The sequence below is a fragment of the Mirounga angustirostris genome, unplaced genomic scaffold (genome assembly GCF_029215605.1).
Source record: "Mirounga angustirostris isolate CCGP_5_RB_7025 unplaced genomic scaffold, mMirAng1.0.hap1 SCAF_14, whole genome shotgun sequence".
NCBI lineage: Eukaryota > Metazoa > Chordata > Mammalia > Carnivora > Phocidae > Mirounga > Mirounga angustirostris.
Window position 1 is genome coordinate 81,036,917 of NW_026991722.1, and position 18,155 is coordinate 81,055,071.

The 18,155-nt window shown below is 38.5% G+C and overlaps 1 protein-coding gene across 4 annotated transcripts in view; it reads right to left on the reverse strand.

Annotated features, from left to right (window-relative positions):
* The window catches only part of TAOK3 (TAO kinase 3), a 192,069-nt gene that overhangs the window by 47,508 nt on the left and 126,406 nt on the right, over positions 1-18,155 (reverse strand). For all 4 annotated transcript variants that reach the window (XR_008507082.2, XR_010407425.1, XR_010407424.1 and 1 more), the window contains exons 11-13: positions 17,570-17,651; positions 10,780-10,947; positions 6,547-6,753 (exon numbers count right to left, since the gene is read on the reverse strand). Coding sequence is in view for 1 of the 4 variants with exons in the window: in XM_045887540.3 (XP_045743496.1) it covers positions 6,547-6,753; positions 10,780-10,947; positions 17,570-17,651 (457 nt within the window). In the remaining 3 variants the exon portion in view is untranslated. The remainder of the gene's footprint in view (positions 1-6,546; positions 6,754-10,779; positions 10,948-17,569; positions 17,652-18,155) is intronic.

An 18,155-nucleotide genomic window follows, 5' to 3' on the forward strand; every position in this document is an offset into this window, starting at 1 on the left:
TTATTTAACCCTTTTAATCCATATGTTCAATGAACCAAAATAGCATGATGTTTAGTCTCTGGCAATTCATTCATTCCTTGTGTTTTTTGTTCGTTCGTCCATTCATTCATTCATTCCATAGTTATTTACTATGCTATGTAGTTATTTACTGTGCTATGCCAGGCACTGTTCAGGTGTTAAGATGTAGTGTGGAACAAGGCAGGCACAGTCTTTGCCTTAATGAAATTTACACTCTACTAATGAAATAATATAAACAAATTAATACATAATATAATATTAGATGGTGGCAAGTATTAAAAAGAAAATAAAATAGGATAATGAGATAATGGGTAGAACACTGGTTGTAGTATGATAATTTAGTGATATATAGGCTTTTCTAAGATTCTGGTCACAGACCCATGCAAAACTGGTAAATGTTTTATAAAACAATATTGATTGCTTTCTTTAAAAATAATCTTTGTTGGGGCACCTGGGTGGCTCAGTCGGTTAAGCGTCTGCCTTCGGCTCAGGTCATGATCCCAGGGTCCTGGGATCAAGCCCTGCATCGGGCTCCCTGCTCGGCGGGAAGCCTGCTTCTCCCTCTCCCATTCCCCCTGCTGTGTTCCCTCTCTCACTGTGTCTCTCTGTGTCAAATAAATAAATAAAATCTAAAAAAAAAAAAAAAAAAAAAATCTTTGTTGTCACAAGTTATGGTAGACTCAGAAATGCACCACCTAGATCCGCCTCTAAGAAAAGACTTGCTGCCAGAATGCTGGCAGTCCATTTAGGGGCGGTCTTGGCTGCAGAGAGCAGCCTTGAGCAAGTTCACACCCTTCCCAGGTTGCTCATATTCAGTGACTGGTCTGGGTGAGGGTAACAAGGCCCAGCTCTTCTGGCTCAGTTTGGACAACTCTGAAGGGTCATTTTAGCCCCACAGCTCCCTTAGGGGTTGGCTGAGGCGGTTGTTAGGTCTGCTATTTCACTTCAACTTCGCCCTCCGCCTAATGCTGCTTCCTTCTCTCTTCCACAGGTGTTGATCCCAAAGGAAACTCCTAAAAAACAAATTGCTGCTTGAAACTGTTTCAGCTCTGCTTCCCAGAGAATCTACCCTATGACCTAAATGTTACCTGCACCTACATGTAATATAATGTCACCGCTATGCCATCTGCATGAAGAAGGAGGGACTGATCAGAACAGTGGCTTTTAGGGGTGTCTGGGTGGCTCAGTCGTTAAGCGTCTGCCTTTGGCTCAGGTTGTGTTCCCCGGGTCCTGGGATGGAGCCCTACATCAGGCCTCCCTGCTCAGTGGGAGGCCTGCTTCTCCCTCTCCCAGTCCCCCTGCTTGTGTTCCCTCTCCCAGTCCCCCTGCTTGTGTTCCCTCACTCGCTGTGTCTCTCTCTGTCAAGTGAATAAATAAAATCTTAAAAACAACAACAACAACAGTGGTTTTTAGAAAAATCTCCCTTTTTAAGTGAAATCTTAAGTGAAATCCAAACACATAATGTAAGAGATAAAAGCCGGCCTTGTCCTGGGGGAGGTATGGATGAGGCTTGTTCCTGAGGCACCTTTCTACAAAACAGCTTGAAAGTCACATGAGAGATCTACTTCTCTAAAGGTTACAGGAATAGTGGTGCCTGGGTGGCTCAGTCGTTAAGTGTCTGCATTCGGCTCAGGTCATGATCCCAGGGTCCTGGGATTGAGCCCCGCATGGGGATCCCTGCTCAGCGGAGAGCCTGCTCCCCCTGCTTGTGCTCTCTCTCTCTCTGTCAAATAAATAAATAAAATCTTAAAAAAAAAAGATTACAGGAATAGAAACACAGAATTTAAGGGCTGGAAGGGATCTCTGAAACCATACAGAACTCCTAATTTTACAGATGGAGAAACAGGCCCAGAGAGGTTTGTGATTTGCCTAAAGTAAAATAACACTAACAGTGGCAGACAGAACTATAAACTTGTGTCCTCATTCCTATGATCCATTATATAAAATTTTCTATTGAGAGCTTAAGATCCTATTTCATTTATGTTCCCAAGTGGAAAACTTTTAGGAAGTCAAGCATACCAACAAATATGAAGTTTCTGAATAATTTTTGTATTTCTGTTGAATGATAAATTTTTAAGCCCAGGTATAGGATTTAAATGGGTCTCATGAAGAGATACCATATTTAACATTCAGTTTTCACATATAACATATTCTACTTTTATTGCCTGCCTACATTCCCCCCTTTTTTTTATTGTGGTGAAATATATATAAATTAACCATCTTAATTATTTTTAAGTATACAGTTCAGGGCTATTAAATAGACTTATAATGTTGTGCAACCATCACCCCCATCCATCCTCGTAACTCTTTCATCTTGTACAACTGAAACTTGTCCCCATTAAACAACTCTCCATTTCTTCCCTCTCCTCAGCCTCTGGCAGCCACCATGCTACTTTCCATCTTTATGATTTTAGCTACTCTAAATACCTCATATAAGTGGAATCGTACAGTATTTGTCTTTTTGTTACCGGCATATTTCACTCCTCATGATTTATCCATGTTGTAGTGTATGTCAGAAATTCTTTTCCTTTTTAAGGCTGAATAATATTCCATTGCACATATATACTATATTTTGCTTATCCATTCATCCATCAATGGACATTTGGGTTGCTTCCAAATTTTAGCGATTATAATTAATGCTGTTATGAACACAGTTGTACAAATATTTCCTTGAGACCCTACTTTAAATTTTTGAGGGTATATATCCAGAAGTGGAAGTGCTGGATCATGTGGCAATTCTATTTTTAATTTTTTTGAGGAACTACCATACTGTTTTCCACAGCAGCTATACCATTTTATATCCCTATCAACAGTGTACAAGGGTTCCGATTTTTACACATCCTTGCCAACTCTTGTCATTTTTTTGTTTTTTTGATAGTAGCCATCCTAATGGGCATGAGGTGGTATCTTACTGTAGTTTTGATTTGCATTTCTTTAGTGATTGATGATATTGAGCATCTTTTCATGTGCTTATTGGTTATTTGTTTATCTTCTTTGGAGAAATGTCTATTCAAGTCCTTTGCTCATTTTCGATTTGGGTTGGTCATTTTTTGGTTGTTGAGTTTTAGGAGCTTGCTCTCTATTTTGAATATCAATCCCTTATTAGATATGCAAATATTAGATATGCAAATATGATCTGCAAATATTTGGTCCCATTCTGTGTGTTGCTTTTGGTTAGCCTGCTTATATTTTCAGTTCAATTAATTCATTCAGTTCTATTCACAAGTGTTTTTCAATTTTCTTTCATCACATTTCCTCTATATATTTATTCCATAATAAAACAGAAATACATTATATAACTTAAATTCTTCCTGACAAACATTTTATATGGATCAAATACAAGACCATCTATTTCAGAATATAAATTAATATCTATTCTTTTTTTAAAAACAAGATTTATGGGTGCCTGGGTGGCTCAGTTGGTTAAGCGACTGCCTTCGGCTCAGGTCATGATCCTGGAGTCCCTGGATCGAGTCCCGCATCGGGCTCCCTGCTCGGCAGGGAGTCTGCTTCTCCCTCTGACCCTCCCGACCCTCCCCTCTCTCATGCTCTCTGTCTGTCTGTCTCTCTCAAATAAATAAATAAAATCTTTAAAAAAAAAAAAAACAAGATTTATTTTGAGAGAGGGAGAGAGAACATGGGTGGGGAGGGGCAGAGGGAGAGAGAAACTTAAGTGCTGAGTGGGGAGCCTGATGCAGGGTTCAATGTGGGGTTCGAGCTCACGACCCTGAGATCATGAGCTGAGCAGAAACCAAGAGTTGGTCGCTTAACCAAATGTGCCACCCAGGTGCCCCATATATTAACATCTATTCTTTAAGTGATTACATGCAAGAGAAAAAAGTATTGAAAAACCTCTATTATCACAAGACAGGTCTGTACCATCACACACCAAAATTAGAATTAAAATCTCCAGTAAGTTCAAGACTAGGGTTTTCCTTCTTGTTGACTGTGCCAGTGGTATCTTTCTTCTAATTCTGTTCTCATTTGAGGGGTCCTGGAGTAAAAAGATCCAGTGGAATTAGTTTTCTTTTGATCCCTATACCCATGGAACTCCAGAGGTAATAGAAAGGAAAGAGCCAGATTTGTCAGCATCCATGACAGCTACTTCCAAAAAGAAAGCCCAGCAAAACCTTCTTTTCTACCTTTCAAATATAGGATCACTTGCCCATGTTTAAAGAAGGCTGGCTGCCAATGCTGAACTCTTAGCAGATTTCTGCATCTGTATGCTATAACTCCTTTACTCAAAATGCTTCCATGGCTTTCTGATAACTTGGTCCTTGCTGTCTCTCTAGATTCCATTCACTCTTCACACTGCTCACCAAGCTCTAACTTCTCTGACCTTTCCCCTCTTCCTTGAACATACAAAGTTCTTTTTGTCTCAGGGCTTTTGCGCTTATTTTCTGATTCATCCCCATCTCTCACCCCAGGTTAGCTAACGTCTACTTATCTGTGAAGTTTTAGCTTAAACGTTACTTCACTGGGTAGGCTTTCCACGACTCCCTGATAGATTAAATACTCCTTTTACCCAGAGCAGAATTTTCATAATCACATGATATAGTTAATTGTACAATTATTTTCCTAATCTCCCCCATAGAGAATAAGTTTCATGAAAGTGTTATGTGTGTTTTATTTCCTACGTATCCACAGGACCTACCATAGTTCCTGGCACGTAGTAGAAGTCCTCACCAATTTTTGTTGAATAAATGAATAAGTTAATCCGTTCAGAAAATAAATGTGTATCCCTCCACTACTTATGACCAGGGACCAATATATTTTCTCCTGCCCTTCATCCTTACCTGTTCAATTTCCTCTTTGTCCCAAGGAAAATGCACCAATTGAAGTTTAAGTGAAAAAAATTCTTAAACATGCTCTATCACTGAAATTAGCATTTATTAAAACAAGTACATATATACCTTACAAGAAAAAATAAAGAGATTCTTTCATATAATTCTACACTATGGACTGCTTACCTAAAGTCACTCAAAACATTTTTGGGACTTCATCCAAAGAATTATTGGTAATTCTGTATAAAACTCATTTTTTTTTTAAAAAGATTTTGTTTATTTATTTGACAGAGAGAGACACAGCGAGAGAGGGACACGAGCAGGAGGGAGTGGGAGAGGGAGAAGCAGGCTTCCGGCAGAGCAGGGAGCCCGATGTGGGGCTCGATCCCAGGACCCTGGGATCATGACCTGAGCCAAAGGCAGACGCTTAATGACTGAGCCACCCAGGTGCCCCTGTATAATACTCATCTTACAGAAAATGCTCTGCAAGAAACTTTAAGACTTTTTTTTTTCTTTTTTTTTCATGAAGTACTTCAACTTATAAACCATGATAGGTCTGTATGAAAGGAGGATTTTTTTTTTTTTTAGATTTACTTATTTGAGAGACAGAGGGGGGAGGACAGGGAGAGGGAAAGAGAGTCTTTTATTTTTTTTTTTTTAAAGATTTTATTTATTTATTTGACAAAGAGAGAGAGTTAGTGAGAGCAGGGATACAAGTGGGAGAGTGGGAGAGGGAGAAGCAGGCTTCCCGCGGAGCAGGGAGCCCGATGCGGAGCTCGATCTCAGGACCCTGGGATCATGACCCGAGCCGAAGGCAGACGCCCAATGACTGAGCCACCCAGGCGCCCTGGGGAAGAGAGTCTTAAGCAGACTCTGCACTGAGCACAGAGCCAGATGCAGGGCTCGATCCCACGACCTGAGCCAAAACCAAGAGCTGGACTCAACCAACTGTGCCACCCAGGCACCCCAGGAGGATCTTTAATTGGAAAACCAAAGTAAAAATTAAAAATAGAATCATTCATTCAAAAGTCAGAATATTTAAGCTGACAGAGCTAGTTTTAGAATAAATCTAAGACCAACAGAAAAGAGTAGAAACTGTTTCTAAAACAAGTGATATCTTGGGAATATACATTAAGAAACATACTTCTGAGAGCATACTTCTAAATGGGCACAACCAACGGGTTATATTCAGGAAGGTGTTAAGATTACAGTATTAAAAGTTGTTGGTTTAGAGAGGCATTGTATCAATTTCTTTGACTTGAAGATTTACAGATTTATTTATTTTTATTTACTGATGATGGTTGACATCAGAGTAGCAGGAGAGAAAGATGAAGAAATAGGCCCAGCTATAGCTTTGCATAGTCTCTTGTTATCTTTTTACTACAAGAAAACTTTCGGGGCACCTGGGTGGCTCAGTTGTTAAGCGTCTGCCTTCGGCTCAGGTCATGATCCCAGGGTCCTGGGATCGAGCCCCGCATTGGGCTCCCTGCTCAGCGGGAAGCCTGCTTCTCCCCCTCCCGCTCCCCCTGCTTGTGTTCCCTCTCTTGCTGTGTCTCTCTCTGTCAAATAAATAAATAAATAATCTTTAAAAAAAAAAAAAAGAAAGAAAACTTTCAAGTGCTAGGTCTAGTCCCATACTGCAGTTGTAGAAAGGTACCACTGAAACGTCTGGATGCCAAGTGGCCTGAGCTTCCTTCACTACATTGACAAAGCCGAGAGCTGCGAAGGGTACCACGGAACCTACCTTCTTGGGCATAACAGAGGAACTGGAATTTATAGTGCTTTCGTCATCGTGCATCAGGACAGGTTCAGAGCTGTTCTCATCCATGACCTCCTGCATGCTGTTCACACTGCTGCTCTGGCTGCCTGTGCTCACAGATACGCTTGGGATGGAATGGTTGCTGCCCAGGCTGTCCATTTCCCTGATCAGGCCGGTTCCATGTTCGCTGTCCTAGAAAAATGGGGCATGGGGGTTAAAAGAGATGACTGGAGATAAAGTGCCAATCCATTGACTGAGCTATTAAGCACACTCAATTCTGCAGTGCCAAGTTGCTTTTCTGCCAAATCTGCAAAGATAAACTTTTTATGTAGTGACTCCACTATTCCCCCACCATTTTCAGACGTCTCAGATTCACTTCTCTGCCTTCCTCAGGGGCCATTCTGGACATGGGTCATAAGGCTCCAAATGCTGCTAGCCCAGGGCTTTCCCCTGTCATATGCAACCATCATATTATTGTATTGCTATTCAGTAAGCAGAAATTGGGCCAGGTTTGTAAGAGACTTTCAGGAACATCAAGGTGATAGAGAAAGATTGTAGGTAAATGAACAGGTGAAATCTTAAAAAAAAAAAAAAAAAAAAGGGCGCCTGGGTGGCTCAGTTGGTTAAGGTAAATGAACAGGTGACCTCTGGGATATTTACAAATAGGGCAGAGGTCGTCTGAAACTACAATAGAGTTAAAAGAGTTTTCAGAGATTTGGCAAGCAATATGTTCCTCTGCAAATCATTACTGAGTAACTTCATGTCTAAGCAGGGATATTAATTCTACTGTCCTGGACAGGTAATTAAATTCTGCCTCCCTCAAGCAATTCTATCATGCTTACCTCTGTAATCGTATTAAATATATCTGTTAAATAATACTGGTATTCATCACTGCTAGTCCAAAGACTACTATTTGAGAAGTGGTAAAATAATCAGAATATGTAATTTACCCATCACAGTGGGATATCTTTTGATATAAGATTAAATAATATAATTAAAGCTACTTAGTTAAAAAAAAATCATATTTTCAAAGAACCGTACTGTATGTATATATCTTTAATGAATTGTTACTTAGCCATGGCACTCTAAGGAATCACTGGCATAAGTAATTTGGGTAATTTAAAATGGTAGATAATACATTATATATATATATATTTTAAGATTTTATTTATTTATTTGAGAGAGAGAGAATGAGAGAGAGCACATGAGAGGGGGGAGGGCCAGAGGGAGAAGCAGACTCCCCGCCGAGCAGGGAGCCCGATGCGGGACTCGATCCAGGGACTCCAGGATCATGACCTGAGCCGAAGGCAGTCGCTTAACCAACTGAGCCACCCAGGCGCCCCAATACATTATATTTTTAACAGATTTATTTTCCCAATTAAAGGGGATCATTTGTAAATGTACAATCGAGATTTTTTTTAAAGATTTTATTTTATAGTCCAATTCAGTTTTCTGAATTTCTTTTTTATAATTATTGATAATTTTTTTCTTTTATATAAAAAGGTAAAATAAAATTCATTGTTCATTCCTTTCCTCTTTTTTATCTAGTTTTAGAGGAGTCCTTTCTTTTGTTCAAAGCTCTAATACTCCTATCCCATGCATTTCCTGAGATCCTACTTCTTTTTTTTTTAATTTTATTTTATTATGCTATGTTAGTCACCGTACATTACATCATTAGTTTTTGATGTAGTGTTCCATGATTCATTGTTTGCATGTAATACCCAGTGCTCCATGTAATACGTGCCCTCCTTAATACCCATTACCGGGCTAACCCATCCCCTACCCCTCTCCCCTCTAAAACCCTCAGTTTGTTTCTCAGAGTCCATAGTCTCTCATGGTTCATCTCCCCCTCCGATTTCCCCCCCCTATTTTTCCCTTCCTAGTATCTTCTTCTTCTTTTTTTAACATATAATGTATTATTTGTTTCAGAGGTACAGGTCTGTGATTCATCAGTCTTACACAATTCACAGTGCTCACCATAGCACATACCCTCCCCACTGTCCATCACCCAGCCACCCCATTCCTCCCACCCCCCACCACTCCAGCAACCCTCAGCTTGTTTCCTAAGATTAAGAGTCTCTTATGGTTTGTCTCCCTCTCTGGTTTCATCTTGTTTCATTTTTTTCCTCCCTTCCCCTATGACCCTCTGTCTTGTTTCTCAAATTCCTTGTATCAGTGAGATCATATGATACTTGTCTTTCTCTCACTGACTTATTTCACTTAGCATAATACCCTCTAGTTCCATCCATGTCATTGCAAATGGCAAGATTTCGGTTTTTTTGATGGCTGCATAATATTCCATTGTATATATACACCACATCTTCTTCATCCATTCATCTGTTGATGGACATCTTGGCTCTTTCCATAGTTTGACTATTGTAGACAATGCTGCTATAAACATTGGGGTGCACGTACCCCTTCGGATCACTACATTTGTATCTTTGGGGTAAATACCCAGTAGTGCAATTGCTGGGTCATAGGGTAGCTCTATTTTCAACTTTTTGAGGAACCTCCATACTGTCTTCCAGAGTGGCTGCACCAGCTTGCATTCCCACCAACAGTGTAGGAGGGTTCCCTTCTCTCCGCATCCTCGCCAACATCTGTCGTTTCCTGACTTGTTAATTTTAGCCATTCTGACTGGTGTGAGGTGATATCTCATTGAGGTTTTGATTTGTATTTCCCTGATGCCGAGTGGTGTAGAACAATTTCTCATATGTCTGTTGGCCATTTGGATGTCTTCTTTGCAGAAATGTCTGTTCATGTCTTCTGCCCATTTCTTGATTAGATTATTTATTCTTTGGGTGTTGAGTTTGATAAGTTCCTTATGGATTTTGGCTGAGATCCTACTTCTTTAACTACATCTGTCTCATCTAATTTCAATGTTTCTGTCCTGGCTTCTTCCACTCTGCCTATAAATATGAAGAGACCTGCCCCATACTTACAGACCTCTCTCCATACTGCCCTTTGTCCCTTTTCCTTCTTATCCAAATTTATGAATCTTAAAAATAACCAGCTTTCACTGTCTCTACTTTCTCACTTCCCATTTATTCTACAAACCCACAGTTATCTGTTATTCATCCTAACTACTCCTGTAAAGCTGCTTTTATGAAGGTCATCAAGAATGCCCTGCTTGTAAAACCCAGTTAACATTTTGGGGGGGGGGCGGGGTCCTTGTCTAACTTGACCTCTCTGTGGCATCTGATGATACTGGCTGCTCCGTCCTTGAAGTTGTGGACTGCTGAACATCTGTGATGTTTGTTTCCTCGGGTCCCTCATATGGCATGGCCCTCTTCCCATTCTACATTCAACGCCTGATTCATTACCATTTTAATGCTCTTGACTCCCAGCCAACCACCCTTTACCCAGACCTCTTTCTTATGTCCTGGGTTTGAATTTTCCAACCAACTGCCAGACGTCACCATTCAGGTGTCCCAACTGTCATTACCCTTACCTCAACCAATCCTTCTTAAGTTATTTGAATGAGAAAACACAAAGTCACCTCTCCTTTGAAAACTCCCATCTGTATACTATGTCGGCAGCATATGATGCCAGGACCTTAACCTCAACAGGTATCAAACTGAAATCATTCGAAACCTATTCTTTCTCCTTGGTTCTTTTTCTCTGTTCTTTGTATTGACATACCCTAGTCACCTGGGTTAAAATGCTCAGAGTCACCTTAAACTCCTCTTCACCTGTCACTGTCACTTTCAATGAGAAGCACTGTATTATCAAATCTACCTCTACAGTGTTTCTCAGAAGTGTTCCTTTCCCCCCATCCCCATTGACATTGCCCTTATTACCTCTCGCATGGACTATTATACAGAATGTGACACATTCCAGTCTGTCGTAATACACTCTGTTGCCAGGATAATCTTCCTAAAGCACAGCACTCTCCTGAGCCTAAAATGTCCTATGCCTGTCTCTCAGAAACCACCCACATCATATCCTGCACATAAACTTCACTAATCCCCCCCTAGCAGGCTTATTTTCTCCCCACTATGGACCCCTGCATGGTGACACACCTCAATAGCATTTTTCATATTTTGTCTTATATAAGAGTTATTTTATGAATGTCTCTTTTGTCAACTCTGCATGATTCTTGAGGCCCAAAGCACCAATTACATTTTTATCACCAAAAGTGGTTTTCCTAGTGCCCAGTCCAGAACTTTCCCATGTAGTAGGCACCCCATCAGTGCCTACCAAATAAACTGAACCTACTTCTTCATCCTCCTGTGACTCATTTAAGGGTCCATTTCGCGTCTCTTGGAAAAGGATTTTTTTCATTTTTCGGTACTGTAGGTTATCTAATTCGCGAACAGCATCTTTTGTCCTCTGTATGAGGTCAATTAGGACACGTATTGGCCGGTCTCGTCGAACAAAATCGTGCTGATTGAGGGAGGAGAAATAAACAGAAACTGAAAATGAGAAAACAGATTTTGGGGGGCAAGATTTACATTATAAAAGTAAATAGACATAAAATAGGCCTATTGATTTTGCAGAAATAATAAGATATGACTCATTTCATATAGCCTCTCATTTTACATAAATCTTATAAAGAGATAACTATGTTTTTATCTTCTTCCTCAAGCCCCATTTTTTGGACTTCGTCCTAGAGTTTACTTGAGAATTCTTGAGGTTACTTTAACATATAAGTAATAATGACTAGTAGCTTAGAGGCTTGTAACTTTCAAATCCAAAAGATTTGAATATACATAACAAGTAGAAGCAATGCAGAGTTATAGATATTATTGTCATAATTTGCCTCAATCCTCCTACCCACCCTACCCTACCCTGTTGAAACAGACTTGTATATATTTTGTTTTCTTGTGGTCATTCTAGTGTATGCTTGAAAATACGGCAGTTACTCAATTTATTTAGAGGTCATAATTCTGGCAACTTCATTTTGCCTTTACAGAGCTGTACAACCAGAAATAAGGGAAAAGGGCCTTTGAGGAGTGAAAGTAACTGCCCCAAAGTCCTTAAACTTTTCCTGGTATAAATGGCCCTCACTTTCAATATTATCAGTGATCTCTACACATATTCTGGTTCCCTGGTTTCTTAGCCTGTATCAGTTTAGAAAGAGGGAATAGAAGTGGGAGAAGAGAGGATGGAGAGCTATTAGAACTAGAGTTATTTGTTGTAAAAAGAACTGTCCTATGAAAGTTTTCAGGCAGCATGGCAGTCAAGAAAAAGACAGGAAAATCCATGACTAACACACCTACCAACCAACCACATAAAAATGAACAAAGGTTTGTGGGCTATTTTGCAAAGGGGAAAATGCTCCTCATGCAGTCTTTTTATACTCCAAGAGTTGATGAAACACTACTGTTTCTGAGCCACCAAGAAGTGAAATTATGTTCATTATGCTTTCTTTAAGAAGGCACAGAAGTACATCATGTATTTTGACAAGATTACGCAGAAAATGATCAAAAGTGGGAGGAGGAATTTTTTTTTTTTTTAAAGGAAAAGTTAGTTATGTGGAAAATTCACTTATGTGAAATCATACTTTGAAGATATTGGGAAAATGGGATACAATGTGGTAGGCCTTGGATGATGGAATGGATTTCATTTCTTCATAAGTTAAACAGCTATAAAAGAGGAGTAGGGCCACTGTGAGAAAAACATGCACATGTCTTGTGGTTCTTCATCCTGACTTTGCTGTCAGGGGAATTGTGGCTTTTGCTCCTGGTTTTATAAAATATCTCTTCCTCTGCAGAGTCCTTTCTGAAAATGAAACACTATTCCCGGAAGTGAGTGCAGCCTGAATAGTACCAGATGAGCATGAAAGGGAGAAAGTAAATTATTTTGCTCCTCTAGTACTTGTGATTATATAAGAGCAAACTGGTTTTCAGTGAACTTCAAGCTATAACTTAGGATCAGTGAATTTTAGAGCAAGAATAGCTCTTAGAAATTCTTTTATTTTCAAGGTGTGGAAATTCAGGCATGGAGAGGTTAAGTGATTTACACAGTCAAATAGTGGAAGAGCTACGCCTGTAACCCACGTTTCCTCATTTGGTGTTTGTTTTCTGGTGGTCTACCACTGCTGTTATCTTTCTAAGACATAGATTTGATTGTGTCACTCATTGTGACAGACACTGGTGTCCCATTCATCTCCCATTCCAACCTCTTTTCCTTGCCTTCATTTATTGTAAGCACTAGAAAGTAAAGAGTTGAACTCCAGCCTTTTTTGGAGTTACAGATAACAGTATGACTGAGTTCTGTTGAGATACTATAGAGGCAGAAGTCCTTGAGGAAAGTTTTGTTTTCTAGAATAAAAAGGCAAAGCACCCGAAGAAAAGGTGTTTCCCACTCTGCCCTTCCTCCTTTTTCCCTCTTGGGATAAACACTTGAGTCCTGGAGATGCAGGAGCAATTTTGTGACCAAGAAGATAAAAGCCACATACTGAGGATAATAAAGTAGGAAGATAGAAGGAGCTTGGATCCATGATGACATTGTTGAACTGCTTATTGCTCTGGACTGCTTATAACATCTCCTTCCTCAACGCCCTGGACTTCTTATTGCACAAGATAATTAAACCCGTACCTGTTTAAGCCTTCTAAAACTGATACACTCAACGTCTTAAACACATGCCTCCATGATGAAATTTGGCCTTTTACAGCCAGGTTCGTGGGTGTATTTCTATGTTCAAATCTAGTCACTCCTAATCCTCTTTCCCATCCAATGCATATAGTACATTCTAGATAGTTCTTGACTCATGCCATGTGTTTCACACCTACATGCCTTTGCTTATGTTCTTTCTGCCTGCAATCCCATTTCTTCCCTGTTCTCCAAAGCCCATTATTCTCGAAACCCCTACAGCTAAAAGGTCCCCAGATCCTTTTAAAATAATGGTTTTACTGTTCTTGAAAGTATATTTCCTTGAAACATTTAAATAATACAGAAAAATGCATAAAAGAAAGTAAATCATCCCAAGTTCCACCATCCAGAAATAAATATTACTAAATTAAAGAACATCATTTCAGACATTCTCTCTCAGGATAATAGATATCTAGAAATAATTTTACATGGAAAGATTATACATGCTAACTTTAAGAAAGTCTATTAAATTAAGGTATGCTTAAATGTAGCAGAATTAGAAGACAATGAAGTAAAGCTTAACTTCAGTTATAATTTCTTCACCAAGACTTACCAGTTCTGAAAAGACTCTCTAAAGTTAACCAAAAAAAAAAAAAAGAAAAGAAAAGAAAAGAAAAAAATGAAGGAGATCGGAGTTACCTTTTTTTTAATCTATGCATTTCAACTTAAGGATATTATTGACCATCTACTCTGAAAAACAGGAAAATCAGTACACTTATCTTTCTTTCCTACCCTTAGGTTTTTCTAGTTACATTAGTATTTTTACATTGTCAATGTTTATAGCGCTTACGTTCTGCTCATTAACCATATAAATGATTTTACCTTGGCTCTGTATTTAAATGGATTCAATGTGAAGGTGACATTTTAAAACGTCAGGAAGAAAATGTGAAGAAAAGATGAATTACCTAAAAATATTTGGGAACAAAATAGCCAACTGGGAGGAAACAAGTTGACTTCTTTATAACAAATTTTGCATGACCTCTCAAAAGAAGCCCAGCATAAAGAACATCGAAAGAGAAATAGGGAAAAAAATATTTGCAAGATCTACTACAAAATAATAAGGAAAAAAAACCTAACAATCAGACAAATGGGCAAAGATCACAAAAAGTATACAAAAGAGGAAACCAAGAGCTTTTCAACCTATGAAAGATGCTCAACTTAGCTCGTAACAAGAAATACTGTAAGTTTTCCACTGAGCTGAGAGCCAAGTTCAAAAAGTGTTGGTCCTCATACTTTGTTAGTGGGACTATAAATTGGTGCAACGTTTTTGGAGGAGGATTTTTGTCAGTATCTGTTTAAATTTAAAATCTATATTCCCTCTGATTAGCAATTTCACTTGCAGGATTTTATTCTTTCGATATCCATATACAGGTATAAACCAACACATAGAAAATGACTGCAGTAGTTTGTAATAGCAAAAGACTACAAACACCATAAAGAGGTTGGTTAAAACAAGTACAGTCATTCTGAAAATGTTACGGATCCATTTATAAGAATGAGGTAGCTCTGCATGTAGTAACATAAAAAATACGCCAAACATACTATGAAGTAAAACAGGCAAACACATAATCAAGGTAGAATAGTGTTTACAGTTTGCCCCCATTGGTGCAAAAATAAATCGGTATATTTACTTCCATATGCATAGAATATCTCTAGAAAAACATGCACAAAATTGTTGACAGTGGTTGCTAACTCTAGAGAGGGTCCTAGAATAGGAAGGAGATTTACTTTTCATACTCTGTCTTTTGAAATTTGTATTACCTATTCAACATGAAGAATGTAGTCTCTTTAACCAAGCAAAAGAAATACATAAAAATTTTTGGGGTCAATTTAAATTTGGTGTTTGCTACCAGTCCTTTTAACAGTTTCTTCAGTTCCTAATTCATTCTTTCTTCCTTCTCTCCCTCACTCTTTTTCTGTCTTGTTTTATTACTAGATTGACTGGATTTTGCTATTGAGCAATTTTTTAAAAAGCTATTAGAAAAAAAAAATCAACTAATTGTGAGGTTGAAAATGTCAGCTGCCTTTATAACTAAAAAGCACCTCAGCTGGGTCAAAGATCCACCCCAAAATACTTTTTTTTTTTTTTTTCAGCCTATTTGTAGGAATCTTTCTTTATCCTTGGAGTTCAGGAACTTCATCAGGTTACTGAAGATCAGTTCCATGGTGTCTGTCTTCAGGGCTCTGCTTAAAAGTTATCTTCCTAGAAAGGCCTTCTCTAACTCATCTAAAATACCAGCTCCTGGGGTGCCCAGCTGGCTTTGGTGGGAGAATGTGCAACTCTTGATCTCAGGATTGTGAGTTTGAGCCCCACGTTGGGGGTAGAGTTTACTTTAAAAAAAAAAGAAAGAAAGAAAGAAAGAAAAAGGGAATGCCAGGCACCATCACTCTTCATCCCTGTCCCTGCTTTATCTTCCCACAAAGAATTTACTATGGAGGCGCCTGGGTGGCTCAGTCAGTGAAGTGTCTGCCTTCAGCTCAGGTCATGATCCCAGGGTCCTGGGATCGAGCCCCACATCAGGCTCCCTGCTCAGTGGGGAGCCTGCTTCTCCCTCCCCCTCTGCCGCTTCCCCTGCTTGTGCTCTCTCGCTCTCTGTCAAATAAATAAATAAAATCTTAAAAAAAAAAAAAAAGAATTTACTATGAACTGATATCATATATTTACTTGTGTGTTTAGTGCTTGGAACAGTGCTTGGTATGCAATAGACAATCAGTAAATATTTGCTGAGTAAAGGGTGGGCTCATGTGATTTGGCCCACCAAATCAAATTAAGACTAAATCAAGTCAAATAAAGATCTAAACATTTATTTCCAATAAACTTTTCTTCAGGTACACTTTAAATATCTTCTGCTAGATGCGTTTTGCTTTCTTCTTCAGGAATAACAGGTTGGTGTATATTAGATCTCCTGTCTTCCACATGAGTCACCTTCATTATGATCACCTTTATAATTTTTCCTCTTGCATTTAACTTTGCTTTATTTCCTTACAACTTTCTATCACTGGAAATACCCTACATGGGTTGGTTTATTACATTAGTTTGTTGCTTATGATTTTGTGTTTTAATTTTTCTCTTCCATTTCTTTTCTTACCTCTGCCTGCTTGCTTTTTATATCCCTTTAGTGTCTGTACCCTAAAATTCATCTTTGAATCCTTGTATTATCTTCTTCTCTGAGGTGCTTTCCCCCCTTAATTTTAATATAGCCCCAAATTATCTCTTTCCCTTTATGGGAGTGCTTTCTACTCCTCACCACCATTTAAAAATTTTTTTCACTTACTTCAAAGTAATAAAGATACTACTTTATCTTAGGTTATCTGGTGCTTTGTTCTGGTTGTCGTTTTTCCCTACAGAAATGTGGAGCTATCAATGAGGCATACAGAGTAGAGTTCATGTCTAGAACACAGGATGGCCCTACACCAAAGGGAATTAGACAGAGTCCTTTGCCTTGTTGCTTTGGTCACCATATTTCTGTGGGCTACTATTTACAAGAAGAAAAAACTTAATTTAATGTGGAAAAACTCACTGGCTTCAGACCTACATCTTCAGGAACACTTAAAGCCAGAAAATAGAATAATGTTTACAGAGTTCTCAGAAAAAGAAAATGTAAATCAAGAATTTGTGACCTAGACAAGGTGCTCTTCAATTATAAAGGCAGCTGACAGTCTTAAGCTTTCAAATTTAGGCAATATAATCTTTCTGAGTTTTTCTTAAAACCAACCAACCAACCAACAAAAAAGAGTTGAAAAATATACATACATAAAGAGGTTAAATAAATCTGGACTAGTTTGTGCCAAATAAAAGATATTTATGTTGTAAAAGTCTCCACACACTTCACTGATATTGATGGAATCTACATATAAAGTTTATAATAAATGTTACATGACGAGATGCCCCAAAATGCGATGTTTAAATCAAATGAATGGAGTTAACGTGATACTCTTGTCACCAACATGTATGATGTAATGTGATGCAAATGTATGCTTTGTACACTTATTGTACATCTTCACTGCCTGATGATTTGGCAACAACCTAACCAAAAATCCCTGAGTTGGCATGTGAAACATTGGCAGACTGTCCTGAAAGCACTGTATTGAAGTTCATGCTGATATTAGTCATAGGAAATCACAATGATGACCAGAGCAAAGAGAATTACTTGTTGTCATAGGCAGAAAGAGGGAGGGGAAAAAAGAGAAGATGGAAAAGCTGGGGAAAAAACTGTCCACATGGAATATATAGCACCATCCATTGTGATAATCTTGCTGTTTCTATGCCTAGCTATTATCTCTGGATAAATGAGAAGGCAGCACGTTCCAATCCAGTTTGTCATGATGAGCTGCCACAGAGATGATTTACTATATTCCACTACAACATGACTTTAAATCCCCCTACTCAAATATAAATTTGAAAAATTACCCGTAATAGCTCCGCTGACGTTGGCCTTTCCTGAGGTATTTTCTGCAAGCAGTAATCAACAAATCTCCGAAAGGAGTCTGTCCTATATGTGCAAATACATGAAAAGAAAATAAAATCAGGGTCTGTGGAATACACTGCGTGTTTAAAATAATTCTCATTCAAGGGAAAGTTTTATACTTTAAGAGATTTTTAATAAAACATATGGAATATTAGGAGAAGTGGACCATTTTCAAGTTTATAGTATCTAAAAATTAATATTTGGATAATGAATGTGGAGTTTCAAGTTAGTCAACACAAACATATCTTAACAAATAGGCAAGATCAAATCATAGTTTATGTCAGAAAATTAAAATTATTATTTATATATACAATAGTTTTATACACATTTTTCCTTCCAAAGATAACAACTCTCCTAAGTCTCAAGCCTATATTCTTCACTGCTATTTGGTAACTTCTCCATCACCCCCACCTATAACCAGGTAGTAAAATTTGAAGCATAAGGGAAGAGAACTTAGGAATATGGTTTCTGGATGGAAAAACTTCCTTCTCTTGAGAATTCCATTTTGTCCACTCTTGTTTAAAATTG